Source organism: Haliotis cracherodii, unplaced genomic scaffold (genome assembly GCF_022045235.1).
Source record: "Haliotis cracherodii isolate W230 unplaced genomic scaffold, xgHalCrac1.p SCAF_8, whole genome shotgun sequence".
Classification (NCBI taxonomy): Eukaryota; Metazoa; Mollusca; class Gastropoda; order Lepetellida; family Haliotidae; genus Haliotis; species Haliotis cracherodii.
In genome coordinates, this window is record NW_027266341.1 from 13832531 (window position 1) to 13857693 (window position 25163).

General features: G+C 40.1%; 1 protein-coding gene across 4 annotated transcripts in view; it reads right to left on the reverse strand.

Moving 5' to 3' along the window:
- Positions 1-25163, reverse strand: part of LOC139450641 (rho GTPase-activating protein 7-like) — a 252331-nt gene that overhangs the window by 132260 nt on the left and 94908 nt on the right. For all 4 annotated transcript variants that reach the window (XM_071232430.1, XM_071232433.1, XM_071232432.1 and 1 more), the window contains one exon: positions 1220-2683. In XM_071232430.1, coding sequence (XP_071088531.1) covers positions 1220-2683 — 1464 coding nt within the window. The remainder of the gene's footprint in view (positions 1-1219; positions 2684-25163) is intronic.

Here is a 25163-nt window from a genome sequence, read left to right on the forward strand (position 1 = left end):
GAAGGATTGTATGACACTTCACTCAGTATCGATACCACAATATCTGTTGCCATTTGATTTCTCTTCACAGATTTTCTTCAACACAAGATAGTGTAGCTGATTGCAAAATTAATGTTAAACCCCATGAATTCTTCACCAGTAGGTAAGAGAGATGTTACAGACTTGGATGTATGCAACATCATATTTGCTGTCTGAGGCTGTTTTCAAATGTTGGCATGTCAAGTAGGGCTGGGACGGGTAACTCGGGTACTCGGGTCGTTTGGGTCCTGAGTAGGACCCAGGTACCTACATGACTACCTGGACACGTGGTTAGTCATGTGACAAACTGTTTAATGACATTAACAATAAAACTCAATGGTTACACTACAAGTATAGCTAATGTTCACATTTCTTTCTCACTATTCGTTCTGACTTTTATATGTTCAAGTAAGGATAAAGCGTCTGTCAACTGCAGAGTCTACATGATCAGATGGTTTTATACGTGTATCTAAATAGTTTTTGCCATGGCTGCAGTAAAATAATTCCCATTTGGACATTTTGTACCCAAGTCTTGAGACCTATACCGGGTATCAGGGTAGGGTCGGGTAATAGGGTGTTGGGTGCTCGGGTAGTACTTTTGGACTTGTCCCAGGCCTAATGTCCAGCTATGATATGATTCATTGCACTCTCAAAATTAGTTCGTTTTGTTTGACACTACTTGTAGGCATGAGAATAATTTTGATTACCATTCAGTGGAGCAATAAAACCTCAAGTTCCATGAAGTTGACAATACACCTTATATCTGAACACTATATCCGAAGTCGACAAAGACACAAGATCTTTTCTGTCATAAACCAAACATAAAATACCATATTCGACGTAATAAGCGTCCCACTCTAATAAGCGCCCATGGCGATATTTGCGAATATATTGGCTAGTGAACAATCCCATTTAGCACCCCTTCCGATTGATCAATGTACACAAGGCATATTTATTCTTGTATAATATGTATGTTATATGCACCCTTAATTATGGGAAATTAAATTCTGGAAAAATATATCTGGCGTATATAAACATTTTAGGCTGTCAGCATAAACCACGAAATGTACGATGTTTCAACTCTGTTGTTTTTCACCAAAATAATATTCTAATAAGAGCCCCCTAATTTTAATTTTGAGAGCACCCTGGGCACTTATTATGTCAAATACGGTAGCAGTGCAAGATATCAACACAATCTTACCTTGTGTAACGTAGGTGTGCTGTCCGGAGTTCCCTCCCCTTTGAGTGTGTGTTGTGAGCGAGGCGAGGACTGGTGGCTGCTCCCCGGGGTCGAGATGGGCGTGTCCGAATCGACAGGGGTCCCCCGAGGGGGGATGGGTGGGGGCAGCTGTAATACTTGCACTGGCTCAAAACTAACCGGTGGTCCTCCTGGAGCCAGTAGGTGGCGCTGTTGTGAATACTGATATGAACAATACCTTTTATGCATGGCATCGAGTAATGATTTTGAAATGTGGGGTAAACTTCGATGAACTTGACCTTGACCCATAGTCATCATGCCATTGCCAATATTAGCAAGACTAGCGTTTCGTCTGTTGAGCAAAGTGAAGTGGGGGGCACTTTCAGAACTGACCATACCAACACCCATCTTTGGTGCTAATGGTTTTGAAAAACCAGTCCCAGTAATTCCGTGCCATGTCCTTGACATTTCAGGGCTGATTATTATGCTTTCTTCCACTGGTTTCTTCGTCAGATGGCGAAGCTGAGTTCGAGGTGAACGGCCATTTTGTTCAACTGGTTGCGTCGGAGGCCAGTTCTCACAACTCGGCTTCATCTTTTGATTGATCAATGTCTTACACTGTACATTTTGAATTGGATCAACTTTTGATCTTTCACTTGCTTCTGCTATTTTCTTGCCATTTTCGATTGAGTTTCCTCGTCTGAATGGGCGTCTGCGATCCAGGACTGGAGTTGAAGAGTTGACAACAACCTGCATCTCTGGAGATTTATCCGCCATTAAACTCTGCATATTTTCATCAATAGCAATGGTGAGCTCTCCACTGAATTTATTCGGAAGACCGCTATCAGAAGACTTCCTTTGACGGGGGTTAACTCTGGTGACAATCTCCCGGGTTCCTTCAAATGACTTTGACCTCGTTGGGACTCCCTGCTTCCCCGATTCCATCAGGGCTGACCTGAGTCTCCTGTGTGTCTGGGTAGCTCTTGAAACTCTTCCATGTTTATGCAAAGTTAACAGTTTATCTTTGGTTTGTATGCTCTTCGACATCTTTTCTATATCTTTTACTTCTTCTTTTGATGAGACCGTCTGACATCCAATTGAATTCCTCCCAACTGTGTCAGCACGTCCATTTTGTTTCTCGGAAACACATTTACAATTTTTCTTTATCTGACCACATTTACATTTTGGATAATTCTTAGAGATATATTCTTTACATATCTTGATTGGGCTTGGTGGAACTTGACAACCAAAATCTGTGGAACTATTCTCACTATCAGACAGGTCTGCTATGTCTTTGCTGCATCGTGATTGGCTGTTCTTCTGTCTCCCACCATCATCACTGCTTTCTGATTGGCTCTTTCTTTTTGTCCGTTGCTGGTTGATCACATGACTGATCATCTGCTCTGTGCGATCGACAGATGGGAGACATGATGACGTCGTACCATCATCATTGGTGATCACCAGCTCCTGAAACAGAAAGGGCTTGTGTTAGATGGAGAAAACGTGGGACATATAGTGTTTTACAAAGCAGTGTTCTGAGTGAGTGAGTGAGTGAGTGAGTGAGTGAGTGAGCGAGTATGGCTTTACGCTGCTTTAAGCAATATTCCAGCAATATTACAGCGAAATGGGCACCAGAAATGGGCTTTACACATTGTACCCATGTCAGGAATGAAAGTTTGACCACAAGGCAACTCGACTGCCCCCTCCATGAGTGAGTGAGTGATTATTGCTTAAAGTCCCATCAGCAATCTTGCAGCTATTCAAGGTGAACAGTGCTCCATGAAACCTAAACTGGGTCTACATCTTGACTTTGGTATCTGTGCTATGCATGAAACTGGGACATTGTCTCCGTTTACTTGATGTCATTAAAAACTGATCGACTGATCATCATGAAAACTGAATCAGCAGACAAGTCAAGTGACATATGAAAGCCTTGCTAGGACTGATGTGCCCCAGCCTAGTACATGTCGAAAAGCAGCCGCATTCAGAATGTGTAATACACTGTAATAATAAGAGTGAGTGAGTGAGTATGGCTTTATGCCGCTTTTAGCAATATTCCAGCAATATCACGGCGGGGGACACCAGAAATGGGCTTCACACATTATACCCAGGTCTTGGGCGTGGCTTGCGAACGCTTTAACCACTAAGCTACCCTACCGCCCCTGTAATAATAAGAGTAAAATGTTTATTTGTGTGTGGCACAGGTGGCCCTGTGGTCTAAGTGGATAGGATCCAGTGACTGTGCGGTCATGATCAGTTCCCATGGCAAATAACTTTGACATGATCCCATTTTACACCAACATTGTGCTGACACACTGTCATCTATCTGAAATACGGTTGAAGTCATCTGAAACCAAAATTCACTGTTCTCAAGATGATGAGATCCATGTCAAGCCTGTGACAACTGACTGAAGCAGCAGTAAAATCCCCCAAACCTCAAGGTCTTTTTATGAACGAATCATTTACAATCTAATCTCTGACAAACCCAGTTCATATGTTTTAAGATCATGTAATTACTTAGCAAGAGTGTCTACCAATCAATGAAAAGCACCTGATAACATAGAAAGTATAAACAAATAAAATACATTTTGCAGTTGTTTAAATTTTGATTAGATTGATGGTCTCGATGTCAATCACTGGACTGTCTAATCCAGACTGGATTATTTACAGGCCGCTGTCATATAGCTCGATTAATGCTGAGAGTAGGTTAAACAACAAACAAACAAATGTAAATTCCTACAGGGGATATTTTTTAACTTGTAACTAAAATAATTTGTATATAAAAAACCCAATTTAAAACGTTTTAAAACATCATATGATGAGTTTAACATTAAACATACATTGAACACAGTACTTACTATGGGATCATGGGTTATACAGTGGACATTAAAAAAATATGATAAAGGGACCCTTTGACCAACGAGAATTCAGGTTGTTTTTTATAGATACACAATAGCCCCATGGCAGTTTTTAGGATTTTATAAATAATGCATAAGTAGATCTTCACCTGTTTTTTGGTCTTATCTTCCAGTTGCAAGGCTTTTATTGTCACAAATGGGTTTTTAGATGCATCCTGCAGGTGTGGAGTTTCAAAATACAAATAATAGTTATTTTTCCAAAAGAGTCAGAAGGTAAGGCTTGTGCATTATTGTCCCAAAGGAGTACATAGGTACAGTCAATGCATTTAAAAAATGCGTATTTGTGAGACATTTAAAGAAAACAACCAAAACAACATTAAAACAATTTAACCCATCTAAAGCTAACACAAAAGATGACCTAAAAAATTGTCAAGAAAATCAATATAGCTAGCCAATTTGCATCTACGAACATAATACAATTAACACGTACCATTCTGGAAGCTGGGTTGACGGAGACTATCATAACGATAAAAATGTCCTCCCTGAATTGATGTTTAATCCTCTAAATGTGCCATTTATCACCAATGTAAACCCATAGCAGTAATTATGAACTGTGTACATGCCATCTATCATACAGGCTTCACACGGTATCACCAGCTTCCGTTACCTTTAAACTTTTATCTGATAAACAGTATCGACCCAATGGATGTGGCACTCATCATAGACACAGATGTAAGCCTAAACTTAATAATCACATGACCAATGGATCGTCCTCTATATTGGGTGTGATAGTAGATATATTGGCACGGCTGATAACATGGGCCAACTGTTGTGATATATTTATACACAGGTGACTTAAAGGTACATTCCTACTACAGGTCAGGTGAAATGGAGTTCAAGATTATTGCACTTATATTGTGATGTGCATGCAATTGTTTGTGTGTGTGGCTGCTTGTACTAGTCCGGACTGATGCTGATTTATAGTGCTAGCTCACTGAGATACCATGACACAGTTTAACATGATAGCCCACTCAGACACAGTAAACTGACCCCGAGCCAACCAGACTTTGTTTTAGCCCCTTAATGCCAAGTGCCAGACAGGGTAACAACAAGTACCATCTTTTAATGTCTTTTGGTATGACGCGGCCAGGGATCGAACCCTTTCGCTCTCCGGGCGGATGTTCTACCACTAGATCACAGAGGCGGTCTACCGTTGAGCATGATGGAGATCTGTTGTAATTTTTGTTGACTTTGTCCTGTTGTGATTTTGGACCAAGTTGATTATGGTATACAAATAGTGAAAACACACTTAACTTTGTTTGAGTCAGATCATTATGAAGTTATGGTCACACTACGTGGATTTTACAACTTTCCCTCATGGTGTGAATTTTATCTAAATATAGTACATCGTAATTATAATCCAACATTAAGACCACTGCTCTCCAACATCAGATATTTAAAGGCATGGGTTGCCCAATCGTCTGAGGCGTCATAATTCACTGCATATCCCTAAAGCATGACAAAAACCTATGGTCCTGGGTTTTAATCCTGGTTCGCCCAGGTTATATTACACGGTCTGTCAGCACCATATTCATGCTCATGGGTTTCACTGAAGTGGTAAATGTATAAAACTGGCCTTTCCTCCTACATCAAGCTGACATTTTGTACTATAACTTAAATACTGTCAAAAGTGATGTCAAACCCAACTCACTCACTCAAGCTTGTATCCTCCCATAAATGGGCAGTAGGGTAGCCTAGTGGTTAAAGTGTTCGCTCTTCACGCCGAAGAGCTGGGTTCGATTCCCTACATGGGTACAATGTGTGAAGCCCATTTCTAGTGCCCCCCGCCATGATATTGCTGTAATATTGCTTAATGCGGCATAAAACCATACTTACTCACTCAATGGAGCCTCAATTGCGATTAAAGCAGCATGCATGTGTGATATCCTCATAAATTTACAACTTGTAATTGTCATAAACTGTAGAAGATCTGGGAACTTTTGTAATAAACATACTGAGTTCAGTTTGAGCCTTTAGTCCTTTAGATGTACAGCTTCGTCACAGGCATGGAATCAAACGCAAGGCAAATTAGGTTGCAAACCAACACTGGACCCACTGACCCACCACGCCAACCCATGTAGCCTTGTGGGAGCCCTTCATCATGTGTGTTAAGTCAGATGCAACTAAGCCTGAACAATGAGATGTGAGTTTAGTACATGATCTACCTCAAATGGTTAAGTGGACCTGAAATATGTTAACACACATCAGATTTCCTCCTTCGCTCTGCTCCCAGTCGACAATTCAAGATGCACTCTCTGCCTCGCTTACAGTTATTTTCTCCTGGTGATTGTTCGTTGCGCTAATTGAGTACTCAATGATAATGTTTACAGACCATCCTGATCTTCTTCCAAGGCAGAAATACCTCAAGCATAGTGTTGTTGTTGTTGTTTTTTCTGCACTGAAATTGTTTGAGTCTTAATCCAGCACAGCAGCTTTTTTAAGTCATTGAAAGGATCATTTTCATTATATAATCTGATGTTTGAGGGGCGGTCGGGTAGTCTAGTGGTTAAAGCATTCGCTCGTCACACTGGAGACACGGGATTGATTCCCCACATGGGTACAATGTGTGAAGCCCATTTCTGGTGTCCCCCGTTGTGATATTGCTGGAATATTGCTAAAAGTGGCATAAAAAGATACTCACTCACATTACTTCAACATGTAGTCTTGCATTAGATAAAATCAACTTCAAAAATAGTCTGGTGCTTGATAGGGTCAACTTCAAAATATAGATGCTTGATAAGATCAACTTCAATATATAGTCTGTGCTAAGGATCTACTTCAACATATAGTCTGGCATTTGATGGGATCAACTTCAAACTAAAGTCTGGTGCTTGACAGCAAGTATGTTGTCATCAGCAACATTTATCATATCATATATTTTCCATAAGTTTCAGACAATGGCTTTAGTATTTTTTTAAGCCTTACATGGTACTTTTTCTGGGCAGCCTTAAAGGGCCACCCGTGGTTGATAGTGTGAACAACAACCTCTGTCAATGAGTCATGATGACCCACTATAGCAGATAGGGTACACAGCAGTGTTCAGCAGATACCATAACACTCTTTCATCACTTGACATTGTCCACTCATACACTTGCACAAGTATCAAAGGCAATAATTATTAGGTAAATCATAATTTCTAGTGAGTGAGTGAGTGAGTGAGTGAGTGAGTGAGTGAGTGAGTGAGTGAGTGAGTGAGTGAGTGAGTGAGTGAGTGAGTGAGTGTGGCTTTACGCCGCTTTTAGCAATATTCCAGCAATATCATGGCGGGGGACACCAGAAATGTGCTTCACACAATGAACCCATGTCGGGGATCGAACCCGGGTCTTCGGCGTGACGAGCGAACGCTTTAACCACGAGGCTACCCGACCGCCCCATAATTTCTAGATTATGTGAATAAGAAGAACATGATGTCCCTATAAGAGACTGGTGTCCTTAATACTGTATACATATCCAGACTTGCCTATTTGGAGGATAGAATTACGACACATCCATGGACTTACCATTCAGTACAGCCTTGGAGCAAGGCTAGGGTCCCACCAAAACATTATAAATCTGCTTCATCACTTTGGGCTTTGAAATTAACCAGAAAGATAGTGATGGAACTGGAATGTGGCATTAAACCCCCTTCACTCACTCACTCACTCAAAGGATGGAACCTTCACCTGCATTCCTGCCTGCTCAACTATAGATCTCACTGCACTTCAGCCACTTCCCAAAACGGGACTGCAGCTTTAACGGCAGTCAGCCATGTGTTCCTCGTTGTGAATCCATTCATAATATTAACAGATATACAACCATCCGTCCTTATCAGTGAGTAGGTCGTGGGCCTGGCGACCTCGAGAGCATGATGATATACACAGAGACCAACAAGTGGCTTGTACTGTTTATAATCTCAAGCCAGGATAAGTAAAGAGAGAGGTATTAGATCAGGGACATTCATTAGACGAAGGAAACAGAATCTAGGTCATTATATTGTGGACTAGTGCCACATGTTGCTGATGCGTATCCCACAAGCCTCGTCTCCAGTATCGCCATGACACCAGGATAATATTACATTGTATTAAATTACAAAAATAATAAATCTGCCTGAACATTACACCTATACAAACAATGCATTATTCTTAGCCCATTATTTATGAGATTAATTCACTTTTAGTCTTTTAATGTCTGCCTGTAATTTATGACAAACATCTAATTTCATCAGTCTTATTCATTTTCAACCTTTAACTTATATATTTTGAGGTTCACTTCCGCATCGAGTAACTCGTCTTTTGTGTTGACACTGAGATCCGATCTTACATCGTATCTGTCAACAATGATCACTCTTTTGAAGAGTTACAATAAAAACCCTGTGGGAAGTCGGGGTCAAAACTTGTTGCCATTACTCAGTGTCTTTTACCTATTTTATCAATTTAATTTGACAACTACAACAAAAATAAACAAATTTCAAAATTGGATACGATCAATAATCTTTTAACAAAGTACCTTGAAGCTAATATTTTATTCAATCATAAGTCTAGTTTAGAACTTACCATTACCCAATGTCTTTACCCATTTTATCAATTCAATCTGCCCAAAATACAACAAAAATACACAAAATTCAAAAATGGATATGATCAATAATCTTGTAACAAAATAACTTGAAGCTTAATTTTTTATTCAAACAATCTAGCTATTCAAAACACAAATGTCTCAAGGCCATAGATGCCATGAAAGTATGTTGATTTCATATTCGACAACAACACAAGCAGAAGGTACAATGACCGTAGGCACGTACATGTCAGTGTGATTGACAGCAGGAGCCAGATAGGATGGGAAAAGACATGTGTCCAAACAATAATGTCAAGTACAGGTTTCAAACACAGTAGACAGTTACCCAGTACCCAGAGAGATCCTCGAGATCGCCTCGAGGTGCCCCCCTCTCAAAGAGCCATAAACAAACAGTGGGATCCACCCTTTCCTTGTTCCAGCTTTTATTACTGATGGTGTATACACAAATTATTGCTTATCGCTTGTATAATATTTGATGGTGTTATCGTGGGTGTTAACACCGCTCCTCTCTTCTGGCACGTCCACGTTGTGGGTGTGAGAGGGTCATAAGGTATTTGTTTACATGTAGGGATTCAAATGGTAGCCCTTTTCTTGGATTAACTTCAAAATATATAAGAGGTTTCGAACATGTTTTTTTAATATCAAGAATTCTGAACTTGTAAACAAATGAAACAAAACAAAGAGCATTGTAACTGATTTTTGACACTACTCAAGACAGTCCTTTTGTGTCACAGAAAATTTGTCTTTTAGTACTAAGTTACCCAGGGCCTGGTACATGTGTTGAGAGACCACAGCCACGAAACACATATTTTATTCTGTGAAACGAGGAACTGTGTAATATAAAAAAAAAGTGCAGTACTTGTGACCAACAATGAGATAAGGGACCTCAAGGTGAAAAATCAAATTTTGACTTTTCATTATATTTTAAAACTAGTGTCTTCAGAACACAAAAATACAATTCACAAGCTTTAATTCATATTTATTACAGAGATACATGACATCAATTATTTGGAATCATTTTCCAACTTATAACTGTTTATGTAATAATTGAAGGTTTTAGACATGTCTGATAGAATTGAAAGAAGACATGTATGCTGAAAGGTTTCGAAATAATGTTTTTATTACATCATGAGTGAGTGAGTGAGTGAGTTTGGTTTAACGCCGCTTTTAACATTATTCCAGTTATATCGCGACGTGTCAGCTTAATGTGGGAGGAAAGCCCGAAGTGATGCAGGTCTCAGACGTTTACCACGTCGGTGAAACCCACAAGCACGGGTATTACATCATGAAATAACTAGAGAGAAATAAGATATGTTTGTACAGTCATGGCGATCTTCACTGGAGTAAGTTGACATCCAGTTTTTTATGACGTCCTAGCACAATTGTATCCCATAAGGTCCCTTTCTCCTGGTGGGGCACATACATTTGTAAGGACATCCTGTGTGTCCAAGTGGTAGAAGAGGATGATATTTATTTTTAAATACACCTCACTACAACTCTTGCTCCAAATATCAAGTGGCCTTCCCTTAAGGCTGGTGCAGATAAGTCATAATGTCATCATCAATGTTTCTCCGATAAGTGAGGAGGGAGGCTTGTCATTTTTCAAAATGTCTTCCAAGAAAGTGAGTGAGTGAGTGAGTGAGTGAGTGAGTGAGTGAGTGAGTGAGTGAGTGAGTGAGTGAGTGAGTATGGTGTCCCCCCGCCGTGAGAATATTCCAGCAATGTCACGGCGGGGGGGGGACACCAGAAATGGGCTTCACACATTGTACCCATGTCAGGGATCGAACCCGGGTCTTCGGTGTGACAAGTGAACGCTTTAACCACTGGGCTACCTGACCACCTCTTCCAAGAAAGATGATGGCACTACTTTCTGGATTTAAGTCGAGCACAATCAAAAGTGACGCTTCATGAGTATTTATAGGGAGATAGGCATGGATGGTTATCTAATAATTATGAACATTGGCCTAAAATGGATAGAAACCACACATTGCACCCATTTCAGGAATCGAACCTGGGTCTTTGGCATGATAAGCAAATGCTTTAACCACAAGACTACCCGACCTCCCCACCTGGAAATAGAGATGACCTCGGCAGACACATTATACAAAATAGAAAAGAAATATACCAACAGAAGCCATCCCTTGAAACCAGACCCCTAAAAGCATTAAGGGCAAGTACCAAGCTAACAATGTCTGCCTCATTAAAGGCATGTACCAAGCCACGCAGTGACTCTTCTGTATTAAAGACCCATGACCAGATGGAGAAGCACTTGGATGTTTGTAGATTGTATCAGTCAGCAATAGAGCCACAAAAGGCACACTTGTGAATGTCATGAGATCTCAACTTTCAACCTGTGCATTATCAGCACAGACGAGCATGTTTGTCATCTCCCAAATGGATTCAAAGAGTGACTATTACTGTAATTGGTCGTAGATGCTATCTCCAGTGCAGGACATTCAACAAGCACTTGTACTTATGGCGACACCAAGATCATATCGGACTCCAAAACTGTATTTGTTGAAATGCTTATCTGCTTAAACAGAGTTCACATCTTGGATGACTAAGGCCTCTACATGTCTGTAATTGACGTTGTAGAGATCGAGGCAGTTCTTGACGTAACGGTGAGATCACACTGAAGCAAGAGACTCTATTTGATGACCATAATGTCTCTACATATCCACAAACAGGCATAACGGTGAGATGACAGGGGTCCGGAAACGGTCACATGTGCCGGACATGTCCAATTGGGAATCTCAAATGGCCGGATTAAAATATTGCTTACCGGACATTTAAATTTTTCTGTCCGGTCATTTTAAAAGACAAACGGGGTCCAAATGATTGATGAGCGTTATCATATCCCTTCAGTGAATTCAGGTTAATAAACAGGTACAACAAACTTGGTCAATAAAGTATGAAATTTGATATAAAACATCACCAGACATGATGATTTACCATTTAAAATGTATTTCCTGCTCTCCAAGGCATTGTTTTATATGCAGAGATTAAGATTACCGTGTGTATTTTCTCATAAACTAAGCAGGAAATAGCAATCAGCTGTGCACATGTTTCCTCGCAATCTACCAGTGATTCAGTTAAAACGTTCCCAACTTCAAAGACTTTTAATGCAATGGTCGGAAGAAATTGTATCTGAAATTATTATTTTATCAGGAATAATATATTCCAATATCATGTTATTTTAGTTGCAGCTTCCACCATATATACTTAAAATTATAAGAACCATAAGCGTAGCACTTTGGTACAGATGGCATGCAGGATATTTTTTTACTTATGGAACGATTCTGACCAGTCATCGTAGGGACTTCCCGGGCTACATGTATTTTGATTGGAAAATGCTATGTTGACATTTAACAGTCAAACTGCCTCAAATATGACTTTTAGCGAGTCATGTTAGGCATTTATGATATGTGTATCCATTCTCTTGCAACTAAAGTACGTTCCAAGGCATCAATAGCTGTAATCTGACCGAGGTTGCTGTAAATAACGGTGAGTTGTGCGATCTACCGATCGAAATTCGCCGAAATTATTGTAAACATAATTATAATTATTTAATTAAATTTCAAATATGATTAATCAAATATATTGCAAACATTAGTCCAGATAAATAATTAACAATTTTTTTATTACCAGATATAAAAATAATAGGATTAAATTGCATACTTCGGTTCGGATATATTGACTGGTATTCCGGGTGTTACGTGATAATACGCTGATAATGTTTTCTGAGATGGGGGAAAACATCGTGTCATTGGAAAACTTGAGTTTATTAAAAATGTTAGTAAATTTTGGGAGCCATGCTTTACCGCGCGCTATAACCGAGTTAGCAGTATAGTGAAGCGTGCAATAACGAGGGAACACTGAAAGAAACTTGCAATGTGTGTGAAAAGTCGTAATAAAATACGATATTTGAAGGGGTTGTGGCCTAAATGCAAATGTCCGATTACAATTTAAAATTTTCCTGACCCCTGCATAACGGTGATGCAAGAGACTCTATTTGATGACCATAACGTCTCTACATATCCACAAACAGGCATAACGGTGAGACCACACTGAAGCAAGAGACTCTATTTGATGACCATAACGTCTCTACATATCCACAAACAGGCATAACGGTGAGACCACACTGAAGCAAGAGACTCTATTTGATGACCATAACGTCTCTACATATCCACAAACAGGCATAACGGTGAGACCACACTGATGCAAGAGACTGTTTGACTATAAAGTCTCTACATATCTATGGGAGGCATGGGTAGCCTAGTGGTAAATGTGTTCGCTCCACACACTGCAGACCTGGGTTTGATTCCATACATGGGTACAATGTGTGAAGTCCATTTTTGATGTTCACTGCCTTGATATTGCTGTTATATTGAAAAAAAATGTATAAAACCATGCTCACTCACTTCACATCCATTAAAGAAATTGAAGAGAATCTTGGCACTTGACACAACAGTGTGATTACTGTAGTTTTCGATCAACAATCCACACCATCAGGGTACGGAGACACTCAATCAACCAGGTCACCGGGCTTTACCACCAAGAGGTCTGCCTCTTACGACCAGCATAGATGCTAGTGCCCCATTCTAACATGGAATCCCACCAAGGTAGAGTTGTGGAGACTCGAGACAAGGGTGACAAAACTCTGATGCAGTAGCCTGGAATTTCATGAAGCTCTGCCCTAATGCACCACAGTATTCCTTTTGAAGGTGTGGTGAAATGGGGTTTAACATTATGTTCAAGATTATTGCACTTCCATAGCTATGTGCTATACTGACATTTAGTACCAGAAATAAAGTTATCTTAATAAAAAATAAAAATCTACAAAATAAAAAGAGCCCTGAACAATCCATAATTTCAGCGAGGCTGGGGCATATCTAGACTTGCTTAATCATTCTAGACTTGAGTTTGACTCCTTTTTCAAACTTTTCTCAGTGTCTGTGAGACAGACTAAGCTATGTGCATGCACATGTGCTTCTTGTACTTATCCAGACTTAATTACCATGCAGCAGCATAACATGAATTCACCCTTCAGACACTGAATCCATGCTGACCAGTTCCTGTATAATCCCCCTGATGTCTAGTGCCAGGCAGGGTAACAAGGAGTACCTGATGACCTTCTGCTCTCTGGGCAGACGCTGAATCCACTAGACCACAGAGACAGTCTATTCCTTTTGAGGACCCATTTTGATGGTGCAGTAGGGACAAACAGAAAGGTCTTGACTATTCTAATGAAACAAGCTTATTGAATTCGTTTTTTACATCAGAGTAATCTCTACATTGTCATCAAAAAATTTTCCCATGGTGTATAAGCCATATCCTACCATTGAAAATATGTAAACATTCCATTACAGATCCATTCAAAATATATTCTGCTTTGTCTGAGGTTGTTACTGTTCAAAATGCAACAAAATGATTGCATTCGTCATCTGAGACTTTCCCCATGACTACCAGTATATAACCCATATCCCAGACTGCTGAAAAGAAAACACTTTCAATGTAAACATTACATTACTGATCCAATTAAAATAATATTCTGCTTTGACTGAGGGATGTCTCAGGATAATTAAGCAACCTTTTCATCCTCACTGAACCATGACCTATAATGAATCCACATTGAACAATACTGCAGCAACCCACACCACATCTCCCAGCAATTGAAGCAAAACCTTGGCGATGTCATCTTGATAATTCTGTGATTTTATCAAATCCAGCATACCAGAAGTCTGCCAGTCAACAGTAAGATCAAGACAGTCGCTCAGTCATGAAATCTTGTATCTATTTATTAATACCCAGTATTGAAACCTGATGCCCTGTAAGTAGTGGTGTAACGCATGGACCTACATTTACACTGAGAAGGTATATATTTAAAGAGTGACAAGCTGTTGGGGAGATGTTACATTTCAATGGAGAGTCAGTTTATACAAGCCTGACTGAAACAGGGACTGAGGTAACAATGACTTTGCATTTTTGTCACATTATTTGTTTTATTGATATTTTCTGCCACGAACCAACATTTAGCTTTTAATTGATTCATGAAAATCATCTTTCGTCCACACCATTATCATCTAGTCTGTCTGCAGACCCAAGAGCTTATATTGAACAAAACAGTCCCATTCTCATCTAGTCTGTCTACAGACCCAAGAGCATATATTGAACAAAACAGTCCAATTCTCATCCCAATCCCATCCTCATTAGGAGTGAACGATACAGCAAGGTCATGATACTATATGTATCATGATATATAGGTCACGATACGATACATATCACAATATACAGGTCACGATACAATATGTATCACGATACTCCTGACAATAGCCTTCAACTCCGGACAACAAGCTTCAATTCCAGTCAACAGGCTTCAACTCCTGACAACAGGCTTCAACTCCGGACAACAGGCTTCAACTCCTGACAACAGGCTTCAACTCCTGACAACAGGCTTCAATTCCTGACAACAAGCTTCAACTCCTGACAACATGTTTCAACTCCTGACAACAACCTTCAATTCCAGTCAACAGGCTTCAACTCCTGACAACAGGCTTCAACTCCTGAAAACAGGCTTCAACTTCTGACAACAGGCTTCAATTCCTGACAACAGATTTCAACTCCTGACAACAGGCTTCAACTCCTGACAACAAGCTTCAATTCCAGTCAACAGGCTTCAACTCCTGACAACAGGCTTCAACTCCTGACAACAAGCTTCAACTCCTGACAACAGATTTCAACTCCTAACAACAGGCTTCAACTCCTGACAACAAGCTTCAAGTCCGGTCAACAGGCTTCAACTCCTGACAACAGGCTTCAACTCCTGACAACAAGCTTCAACTCTGGACAACAGGTTTCAACTCCTGACAACAGGCTTCAACTCCTGACAACAAGCTTCAATTCCGGTCAACAGGCTTCAACTCCTGACAACAGGCTTCAATTCCTGACAACAGGTTTCAAAAGGCTGACAACAGGCTTCAATTCATGACAACAAGCTTCAATTCATGACAACAGGCTTCAACTCCTGACAACAGGCTTCAACTAGGTGACAACAGGCTTTTAAAGTTACAATGTTCATATGACCACTCCACTGTACCCTACAATAAACACCATACTCTTGTGATGATGACACACGTTGTTCAAGGGGGACATAACTCCGTGAGTGAGTGAGTGAGTGAGTTTGGTTTTACGCCGCTTTTGGCAATATTCCAGCAATACCACGGCGGGGGACACCAGAAATGGGCTTCACACATTGTACCCATGTCGGGAATCGAACCCGGGTCTTTGGCGTGACGAGCGAACGCTTTAACCAATAGGCTACCCGACCGCTCCGGACATAACTCCGGCAAATTGGCAATGTACCTATGTTCGTTGGTGTTACCAAAGTGATAAACATCCAAGATCTGCATGACTTTGGGCTTTCCTCCCACATTAAGCTGACACACCGTTATATAACTGGAATACTGTTAAAAGCTGTGTTAAACCCAACTCACTCACTCAGTCTAAATGCCTATCAAAAACTTAAAGAGAGTACACATACTCACCACTTAATGTTTCAACATGGTATATTCTAATTCATGGGAATACTTACAACAACACGAACAATCCAGGTACGTCCAGGTAATGTCCAGGTAATTACCCCACAGGTAACACACACACACACAGTATATCTGTACACACAGCCAATATGACTTCCGTAAAGGTGTGTCCTGGTGATTATGAAAGACAACAGCTGACAATCTGCTAGTCCTTAATACCACGCAGGGGATAAAACAGTATTACTTGTCCATGAACATTCAACCTGCGTTCAGATTCCGGAATAGTTGAGATATCTCAGTTGTGTGTAGTATTCCTCAGCACGTGTGGGTACACACAAGGAAGCTATCTCACAGCCACATACCCTGACATACCAAGGCTACCAGACTTGCCACACTAACTCAAGCAAGACGGTATGGTCTTTAAAGAAAAATATCAAGTACAGTATCATCTACTACACTTGAAGGACCAATACAAACAAGTTGTTTAGTTTATAGTGATTTACAGTGTCGTGTGTACTCCGCATTCCGCGACATGCTTGAATGACCTGCCACAAATGTTAACAATCAGAGCCTGACCCCAGAACAGTCTGACAGACTGGACCATCTTACCAGAACATACTATCGTCAGCATACCGAATCAAATCGTGCCCATTAATTTGGTCATTCTGTTCAACAGACATGCTTAAAGCTTGTTCGGTGTGTGAGGTGGGCTCGTGGCTGCTGTAAGGGTGATTGTATCGACATTGTTAGTGTGAGATACCCTCTGGCTCGGTAAGCCTCCATGACCAGTGTCCTCAAGGTGTAGGCTGTTATTGTTACTGACCCCACATTACTACAGAGAAGGACAGAGAGTTTAGGATTGTTTGGAAATAGAAAAAAATGTCACTTTAAATAGAAACTCACCTTTGTTTATATTAAAAATTGTCCAAAATAACAATTTACGTATTGAATAGAATACTTGAATAGCATCATCACCAACTTTCTACAGCAAGTTCCAAATATTGTTTAGCCTAGACCTATGGCAAATTCTTCAACAGAATTAGTTGTTTATGTATCACAAACAAACAAACAAACAAAAAAACAGGAATGAGACGTTGCTGAACAGGCACAGTGGGTTAACACATATATTATGCACTAAAAGTAACATTTGTTTTTAACAATTTTTTAAAACATTTAATTAGGTTGAATGAAATTTTGATTTTTCTAAAACTTCATACTATTCATATCAGTGTGCTAGTTTTTCAACAAATAAATGATTGTTTATGTGTGTAGGTTCCTTCAACTTACAGCAATGTTTCCATTAAGACATCACAGAGCTATAACATCATACCATGAGATGGCAGCAGGATAAGGGCTGGGACGAGTCCAAATTTACTACCCGGGTACCCACCACCCTATCACCTGACCCTACCCGTGAACCCGCAGTGGGTCTCAAAAGTTGGGTACAAAATGTCCGATTAGGAATAGATTGACCATATCCCTGGACAAAATGTATTTAGATACACATATAAAATGATCGGGTCATGCATGTACACTGAACTGGACTGAAGTTTTATCTTTATTCAAACATATAAAAGTCAGAAGGAATGTGTACATAGTCGAAAGAAATGTGAACATTAATGACTTGTAGTGTAACCATGGAGTTCTAGATATTTTTTGTCATTAAACAATATATCATGTGAGTAGCCATGGGTCCGGGTAATCCTGTGGGTACCCGGGTCCTTCTCAGTACCCATCCGACCTGAGTACCCGAGTTACCCATCCCAGCCCTACAGGACTCACATCTATGGATTGGTTGGTTTGTTGTTTAATGCCGCACTCAGCAATATTCCAGCTATATGACAGCAGTCTGTAAATAATCGAGTCTGGACCAGACAATCAAGTGATTGATATCATGAACATCGATCCATGCAATTGGGAACGATGACAAGCATCAACCAAGTCAGCGAGTCTGACCACCTGATCCCGTTATTCGCCTCTTACGACAAGCATAGGCGCCTTTTACGGCAAGCATGGGTTGCTGAAGACCTATTCTACCCCGGATCTTCACGGGTCCACATCTATGGAAGCAGAGAGTAACACATGCTGTGTCCTTGCATGGATGTTGTTTGAAATGTTATGGTTGATATATAATTTATCTATAATTTTGCATTATGACCTACAGTTGAGTCAGTTTTACTTGTTCAAAATGCCGGGGTAGAATGGCAAGTGAATTCCTGACTCAGAATCAACTGCAACAACAATAGCGTGACATCCTCATCAAGGATTAAGAAATGTTTAGTCATTGACGACGTGAGTTTTAGTCTATGATAGTCAGCTGCATTCAATGATATCATTTATACCTTTTTAAACATGTTAAAAAGGTTTAAACCTACTTTGGTATCGGCAGGCTATACCAAAAGACTCAAAATTTGTAAGACTCAAGCATTGTAAGAAAACTTCCTGCCTGAGGGTCTATGCATGAGGGTCAAGATAACAGGTGTCAGAGTATCTCCCACTTTAAGATAAACTGACTCATTAAAAGATGGTATAAAACCTGTCAAGATATGCACAGGGCTCAAGGTCAAAGGCCAAGATAAAGGATGCCAACTGTAGTCCATTGACCCCAGGCAAACCATCCACTACATCCAGTTCACTGACCACCTAACAATATTTTGAGACAAACATTTGTTTAATTTGGTTGGATATGTGTGGGGCATTGGTATTCATTACAGGTGCAAAATTGGAATCAGATTTTTTTAATGTGGCCAATATTGGTATTCAGCAACCCATGCTTGTCGTAAGAGGTGACTAACGGGATCAGGTTGTCAGGACAACAGACATGGCATTGAAACACAAGTGCATAGATTAATGATCCTGATAACATAGGTTTGAGAGAACACGATTTCTCAATGACCAAAAAGCAATAGGTCATACCACACTAATGGATATATCCTTCAATGTCGGGCTGGGACGGGTAACCTGGGTACTTGGGTGGGTACTAAATAGAGCTCGGGTACCCACAGGATGACCCGTATCCTAGGTTAGTCATGTGATATATTGTTTAAGGAGAACAATTCACTACTATAACTCCATGGTTACCTACAAGTTGCTAATGTTGGCTTATCTTTTTGATCATACGTGCATTCCTTCTGACCGTTATATGTTTTGAGTAAAGATACAGCTTCAGTCAACTTCAGTGTATGCATGACCAGATCATTTTATACATGTATCTTAATACTTTTTACCAGGGGTCCGGTAAAACAATTCCTAATCAGACATTTTGTACCCAACTCTTGAGACCAACAGCAGGAATGCGGGTAGGGTTGGGTAATAGGGGGGTCGGTTGGTTACCAGGGTGGTAAATCTCGACTCGTCCCAGCCCTATTTCAATGCCATGAAACTCTTTTCATACAGACTGGTTCCTGGATATATTTGCTTTGCAGCCCTTTCACTTTAGGTCAAGACACATTTGCAGATTATTTATTCTACCAGTAATCAATCTACTTTAAGCCACCAGAAATGTTGGCATAATCCTTGAGCCAGTTAAAAAAATATTTTTAAAAATTTCACAGGGTCTCATGATGGGATAAAAAATATCCATAATCTGAAAGATCTGAATTCATATTTTCAACATTGTTGAAATCTGACCTATAAAATGCTAAGAATGTTTTCCCTACGTCTACATCATTAATGTAAAAATCTGACACCCTCATATCCTTGTCATTTCTCCCCCATCAAGTTACAGCAACTAAAGATGTTTCTATTCAGTAACAGGCATTTACTTGGGTTTATGTTTTTTATCGTCCAAGGCGACAATACGGGGTATCTGGCTGGCGACCTATGGCACGCTTCACTGGATTTCCAATGCTAACAAACCTTATAGGACGTTATTGATGGTGGTTTTGATGTGAGATTGAAGTCACCTACTGACACCCTGAACTTGGAAGTGTATTTCTTATCAGAAAAAAATTATCAGTTACATTTGACAAGCAATCTACAATTTTGACAAGTCTAATGGCTCAAACAGTCCAACCGGACACACAGTTTAAATTATTTGCGTCTATTCAGAGTTTGTATGTGTACAGGATGAAATATTTTGTGTCCGATAAAAGCCTGAAGCACTACCTATTGTAATGGATGTTTACAGTAGAGTGTGTCCACCAACCTCATTGGTCAAGAATCAACAGTGTCCACTACCGTTTACCTGTGTACTTTCCCAGATTCCCTTATACCACACTATTGACTGACATTACCATAATTTGTTACAAAAATAGTTCCAACTCTCAAAAGTAGGTCTTATAAAAATGCCACCTTAATTACCAACTTGACGAGCAGACAGAGACCCCACAGAAACAGAACAATGGAGCAAGCTACAATCAACATGGTGACACTGTGTAAAGATTTGGTACCAGGTCATTCATGATAGACCCTAGTACATTAAGTCTCTATATGTATCAGTGGAAGGGCACCTGCTACCCGAGTGGGTCAATTTGACCGAGACTGACCAGGGTGTTTATCCCGATCTAGCACCTCTGTGTTAGCGAGACAGACAACAAAGGGGTCTTGTTCCCGACACGAGGATCGAAGTGTTGGACACTAGCTGGACGTGATATTGTGACGTAACCCTGGACAGGGCACGCTTGTAGGGGTACAATGACACACATTGAGGCAGGACACCAAATCCTCGTTTTAGCTGTCTCTTACAAGTACCCACTGTACTGTACTTGTACTGGCGACTTTCTAACCCGGCATTCCAACGTGGTTCAACATGTAGGAACTGATTGGTTTCGGATGTTGATGCCACTTATGCCATGGTATATAAAGATAAACACCCCCAGATAGTTATAGAGGGGCAATGGGTTAGCCTTGTGGCTAAAGCTTTAGCTCGTCACTCTGAAAGTCCAGATTCAGTTCTCCAGATGGTTACAATGTCAGGGCCATGATAGATTAACTATAGCCACATGAAAAAATCAGGTGTTCTTTAACTTCTTTTGAATAGCATACTTCCTGACGAACAAACTGTGAAATACCTGAAATGGTATAAGGCAGTACTGGTGCCGATTGAGATATAATGAGATTCCAAGGTTGGGTAACTTGCTAGACAAGGCACTATCACTGACATTGAATCCTAATAAAACCTATTTCACATAATTTCTACCAACTTTTGTTTGATTAAAATTAATGATTTTCTGACGTGGTAGGTTGTGCTACAATTTCAATATAATATGCAGAAGTCAGAAACTGTGAAACAAAGCAAAAGAACCTCATCAGCTATTTCATGTCTATGTAAACCACTTGAGGATGTCTTCTTATTCATTAAATAAAGAAATATATGTCCATGGAAGTTTAAAAGTGATGATTTACACTGCCTCTGCTGATTTCAATGATATATTGCATGTCATTTGAAAATATTCCAAAAATATTCACTTTCCCATCATATTCACGTATTTCCCAATCATTAGTGCTATATTGAGAGGAACTCCACAAGATCAGACAGATTAGCTATCTGTAAATGGCAATGAGACAGCCTGTCTCTGTGTGGCATGTACCTGCTGAACTTGGTACATGAAATAACTCATATATCTGTTATCAAGATGGTATATATCACGATATATCACACCTCTGGGATAATACTTGCTCTGAGACCATTAGGCCAGTTGAAACATGGATCAGGTTTACATTTCACACTAAATAATAAGGATGATGTATTGGTGTCTATGTTCTTACAACTGGCCCTTATAACACTGAAGTTGTCGATGGTTGAATAAGATGCTATATCAGGCAAATCATATCGTGTCTTTTCTAGAACTTTGTTTTGAGAATGAATTGTCAACAGATGTCATTGGTTGAAGAAGATGCTATTTCAGGCCAATCGTATCGTGTCTTTTCTATAACTTTGCTTTGAGAATGAATTGCCAACAGCCGTCATTGGTTGAAGAAGATGCTATTTCACACCAGTCATATCTTTTGAAAAGAATCTTGCTTCGAAAATTAACTGCCACCACATGACATGCGTCAGCCTCCTTGGTGATAAGTCTATGTGTAGAAACATTTCTGGACACTTGGAATGCAATGATTTATATTTGATTGATATATTTCAATTATTTGGGTAATCAACATCTTTATTGCTCATATATCATGTTAATCTAGCACATTTCCAGACTCATAAACCCTTTTTTCAAACACAGCCAGCATGAATCACACTGACTTATGACATAGCCATCACTGCTCGTGATGTCTGCCACTGTAGCAGATATAAAAAGTGGGATTCACTTGGAACTGAACTGAGATCTTTCTGTGACAAACGAAGGTAAGGACTCCCTGATTCTTTCATAGTGCTACAGTTAATCTGTCATTGCATGACAGAGGCTTGACAATAGTAACATGAATGAATGAGTGAGTGAGTTGGGTTTAACACTGCTTTTAACATTATTCCAGTTATATCACAGCATGTCAGCTTAATGTGGGAGGAAAGTTTCATTATATCATCTGGAGTTAAAAGTTACTGGTACCCATCTCAGCATAAGTAAACTTCTGCTTGAAACCGAAGTCAGTGGGTTACTTTAGGCCCTTTGCTAAGGCTTGCATTTTGGTGATTTCCCATAACAAGTATGAAGTCAGTTGTGGAGAGTTAAAATTTGGGTTTAACGTAGAGTTAAAGATTCTTTCAATCTTGCATGTGGGTGGCTGCTTGTTCTTGTCCTGATCTAGGGCTTAATGTCGCCTTCAAGTTTATTGCACTACTGTAGAGACCGTGAATGCATGCATCTGCTCGTACTAGTTTGAATCATGCCAGTTTTATAGTGCTAGCCAACTGTGATACCATGCATGCCATATTGACATATTCCCCTACTCAGACACAGTATACAGACTCATGTTTTCAATCACCGGTTTGCCTTGTCCAGACTCAATTATTTAGTCCCCAAAATAGTGTTATATCATTTATAAATATGTATCCACAAAATAAAAAGTAAAATCCAGATGGAGCCCAGCTGATACTGCTTCATTCTGAGCAAAGATCATAAAATAATAATGTTATGGTTTCTGTTCTTAGGCAATCTAGACATGAGTTTGATTCATTTTTAAAAATTCATTCTATCGTGGAGACTTTCAGCTGGAATATGGCAGACAGTTTGTGTACAGTAATATTCACCCAATGACTCTAAACAAGAGGCCAACATGGCTGGTTGTTTACTGACCCTATACAACCGATCTGAGGAGTGGAACACTGCAGACAAGAGGAGAGGCACACATGTACTTATGTAACCTGGGCTCCCTCCCCTGGCCCAGGTGTGGATGAGGGGATAACTATACCAGGAAATGATTCACAAAGAACTGTGAACCAACATGAGAGGACATGTGCTTCCCATTGAAAACTTGTGAAACTGAAGATACTTCTGCAGGTATATGTAAAAGGGACGAGTGATGTCTCACATGTGGCTGTTGGGTCACAACGTGCAGACATGTAACTACCAATATAGCTGGCTCTTTTTGTAAATGTTCAGCTCTGAAACTTTCTTTGACGTAAAGTAAAGTTGCATGTATTGAGCAGCTTAACACTTCATTGGGGGTGGGGGTTGGGGGTTGGGGGGTGGGGTTCTTGGCATGCTGATGACAAGTTTTATTCCTCTCGAGAATATGAAATAGTTCATCTAAAGAGGTTCTTTACAACTTATCAAAAAGCACTTCCAGTGTTTTATTATGCTGGTGTTCAGCGAGTGCAGTCGTACCTTAAATACAATGACGACCATACGTGTTGGGTGCATGGAGATCTGAGGAGGATTATATCATGAACACTCAAACAGAGACCAGCAATTCATGAAGACACCATCTTATTGATAAGGACAAAATTGGAACCATAACATGAATGGAAATGACAATAATGTTCAAGACACATAAGAGGCACTTGTCAAATCTTTCTTCATCTTGGTTCTAGAAACTCAGTTATGAAGAGGTTGACAGTGTCTTCAAGAGGAATCAACTTGGAAAGTATATGTGCACTTATATATTCATTTATTATTCATTAATGCAATCCTGTTCTGATCTATGGTTTATAACTGATGTTTGATTGTTTGTTTGTTGTTTAATGCCTCACTCAGCAACATTCCAGCTATATGTCATCAGTCTTTAAATAATCGAGTCTGGGCCAGACAATGTGATGTGTATGATGATATGCTAACTCAACCAGTCCAGTGGTTGATAGAATGAGCATTAAGCCTCATGAGATGGGTACATTGACATGCTAACTCAACCAGTTCAGTGGTCGATAGTGTGAGCATTAAGCCTCATGAGATGGGTACGATGACATGCTAACTCAACCAGTTCAGTGGTCGATAGTGTGAGCATTAAGCCTCATGAGATGGGTACGATAACATGCTAACTCAACCAGTTCAGTGGTCGATAGTGTGAGCATTAAGCCTCATGAGATGGGTACGATGACATGCTAACTCAACCAGTTCAGTGGTCGATAGTGTGAGCATTAAGCCTCATGAGATGGGTACAATGACATGCTAACTCAACCAGTTCAGTGGTTGATAGTGTGAGCATTAAGCCTCATGAGATGGGTACGATGACATGCTAACTCAACCAGTTCAGTGGTCGATAGTGTGAGCATTAAGCCTCATGAGATGGGTATGATGACATGCTAACTCAACCAGTTCAGTGGTCGATAGTGTGAGCATTAAGCCTCATGAGATGGGTACGATGACATGCTAACTCAATCAGTTCAGTGGTCGATAGTGTGAGCATTAAGCCTCATGAGATGGGAATGATATGCTAACTCAATCAGTTCAGTGGTCGATAGTGTGAGCATTAAGCCTCATGAGATGGGAATGACATGCTAACTCAACCAGTCCAGTGGTCGATAGTGTGAGCATTAAGCCTCATGAGGTGGGTATGATATGCTAACACAACCAGTTCAGTGGTCGATAGTGTGAGCATTAAGCCTCATGAGATGGG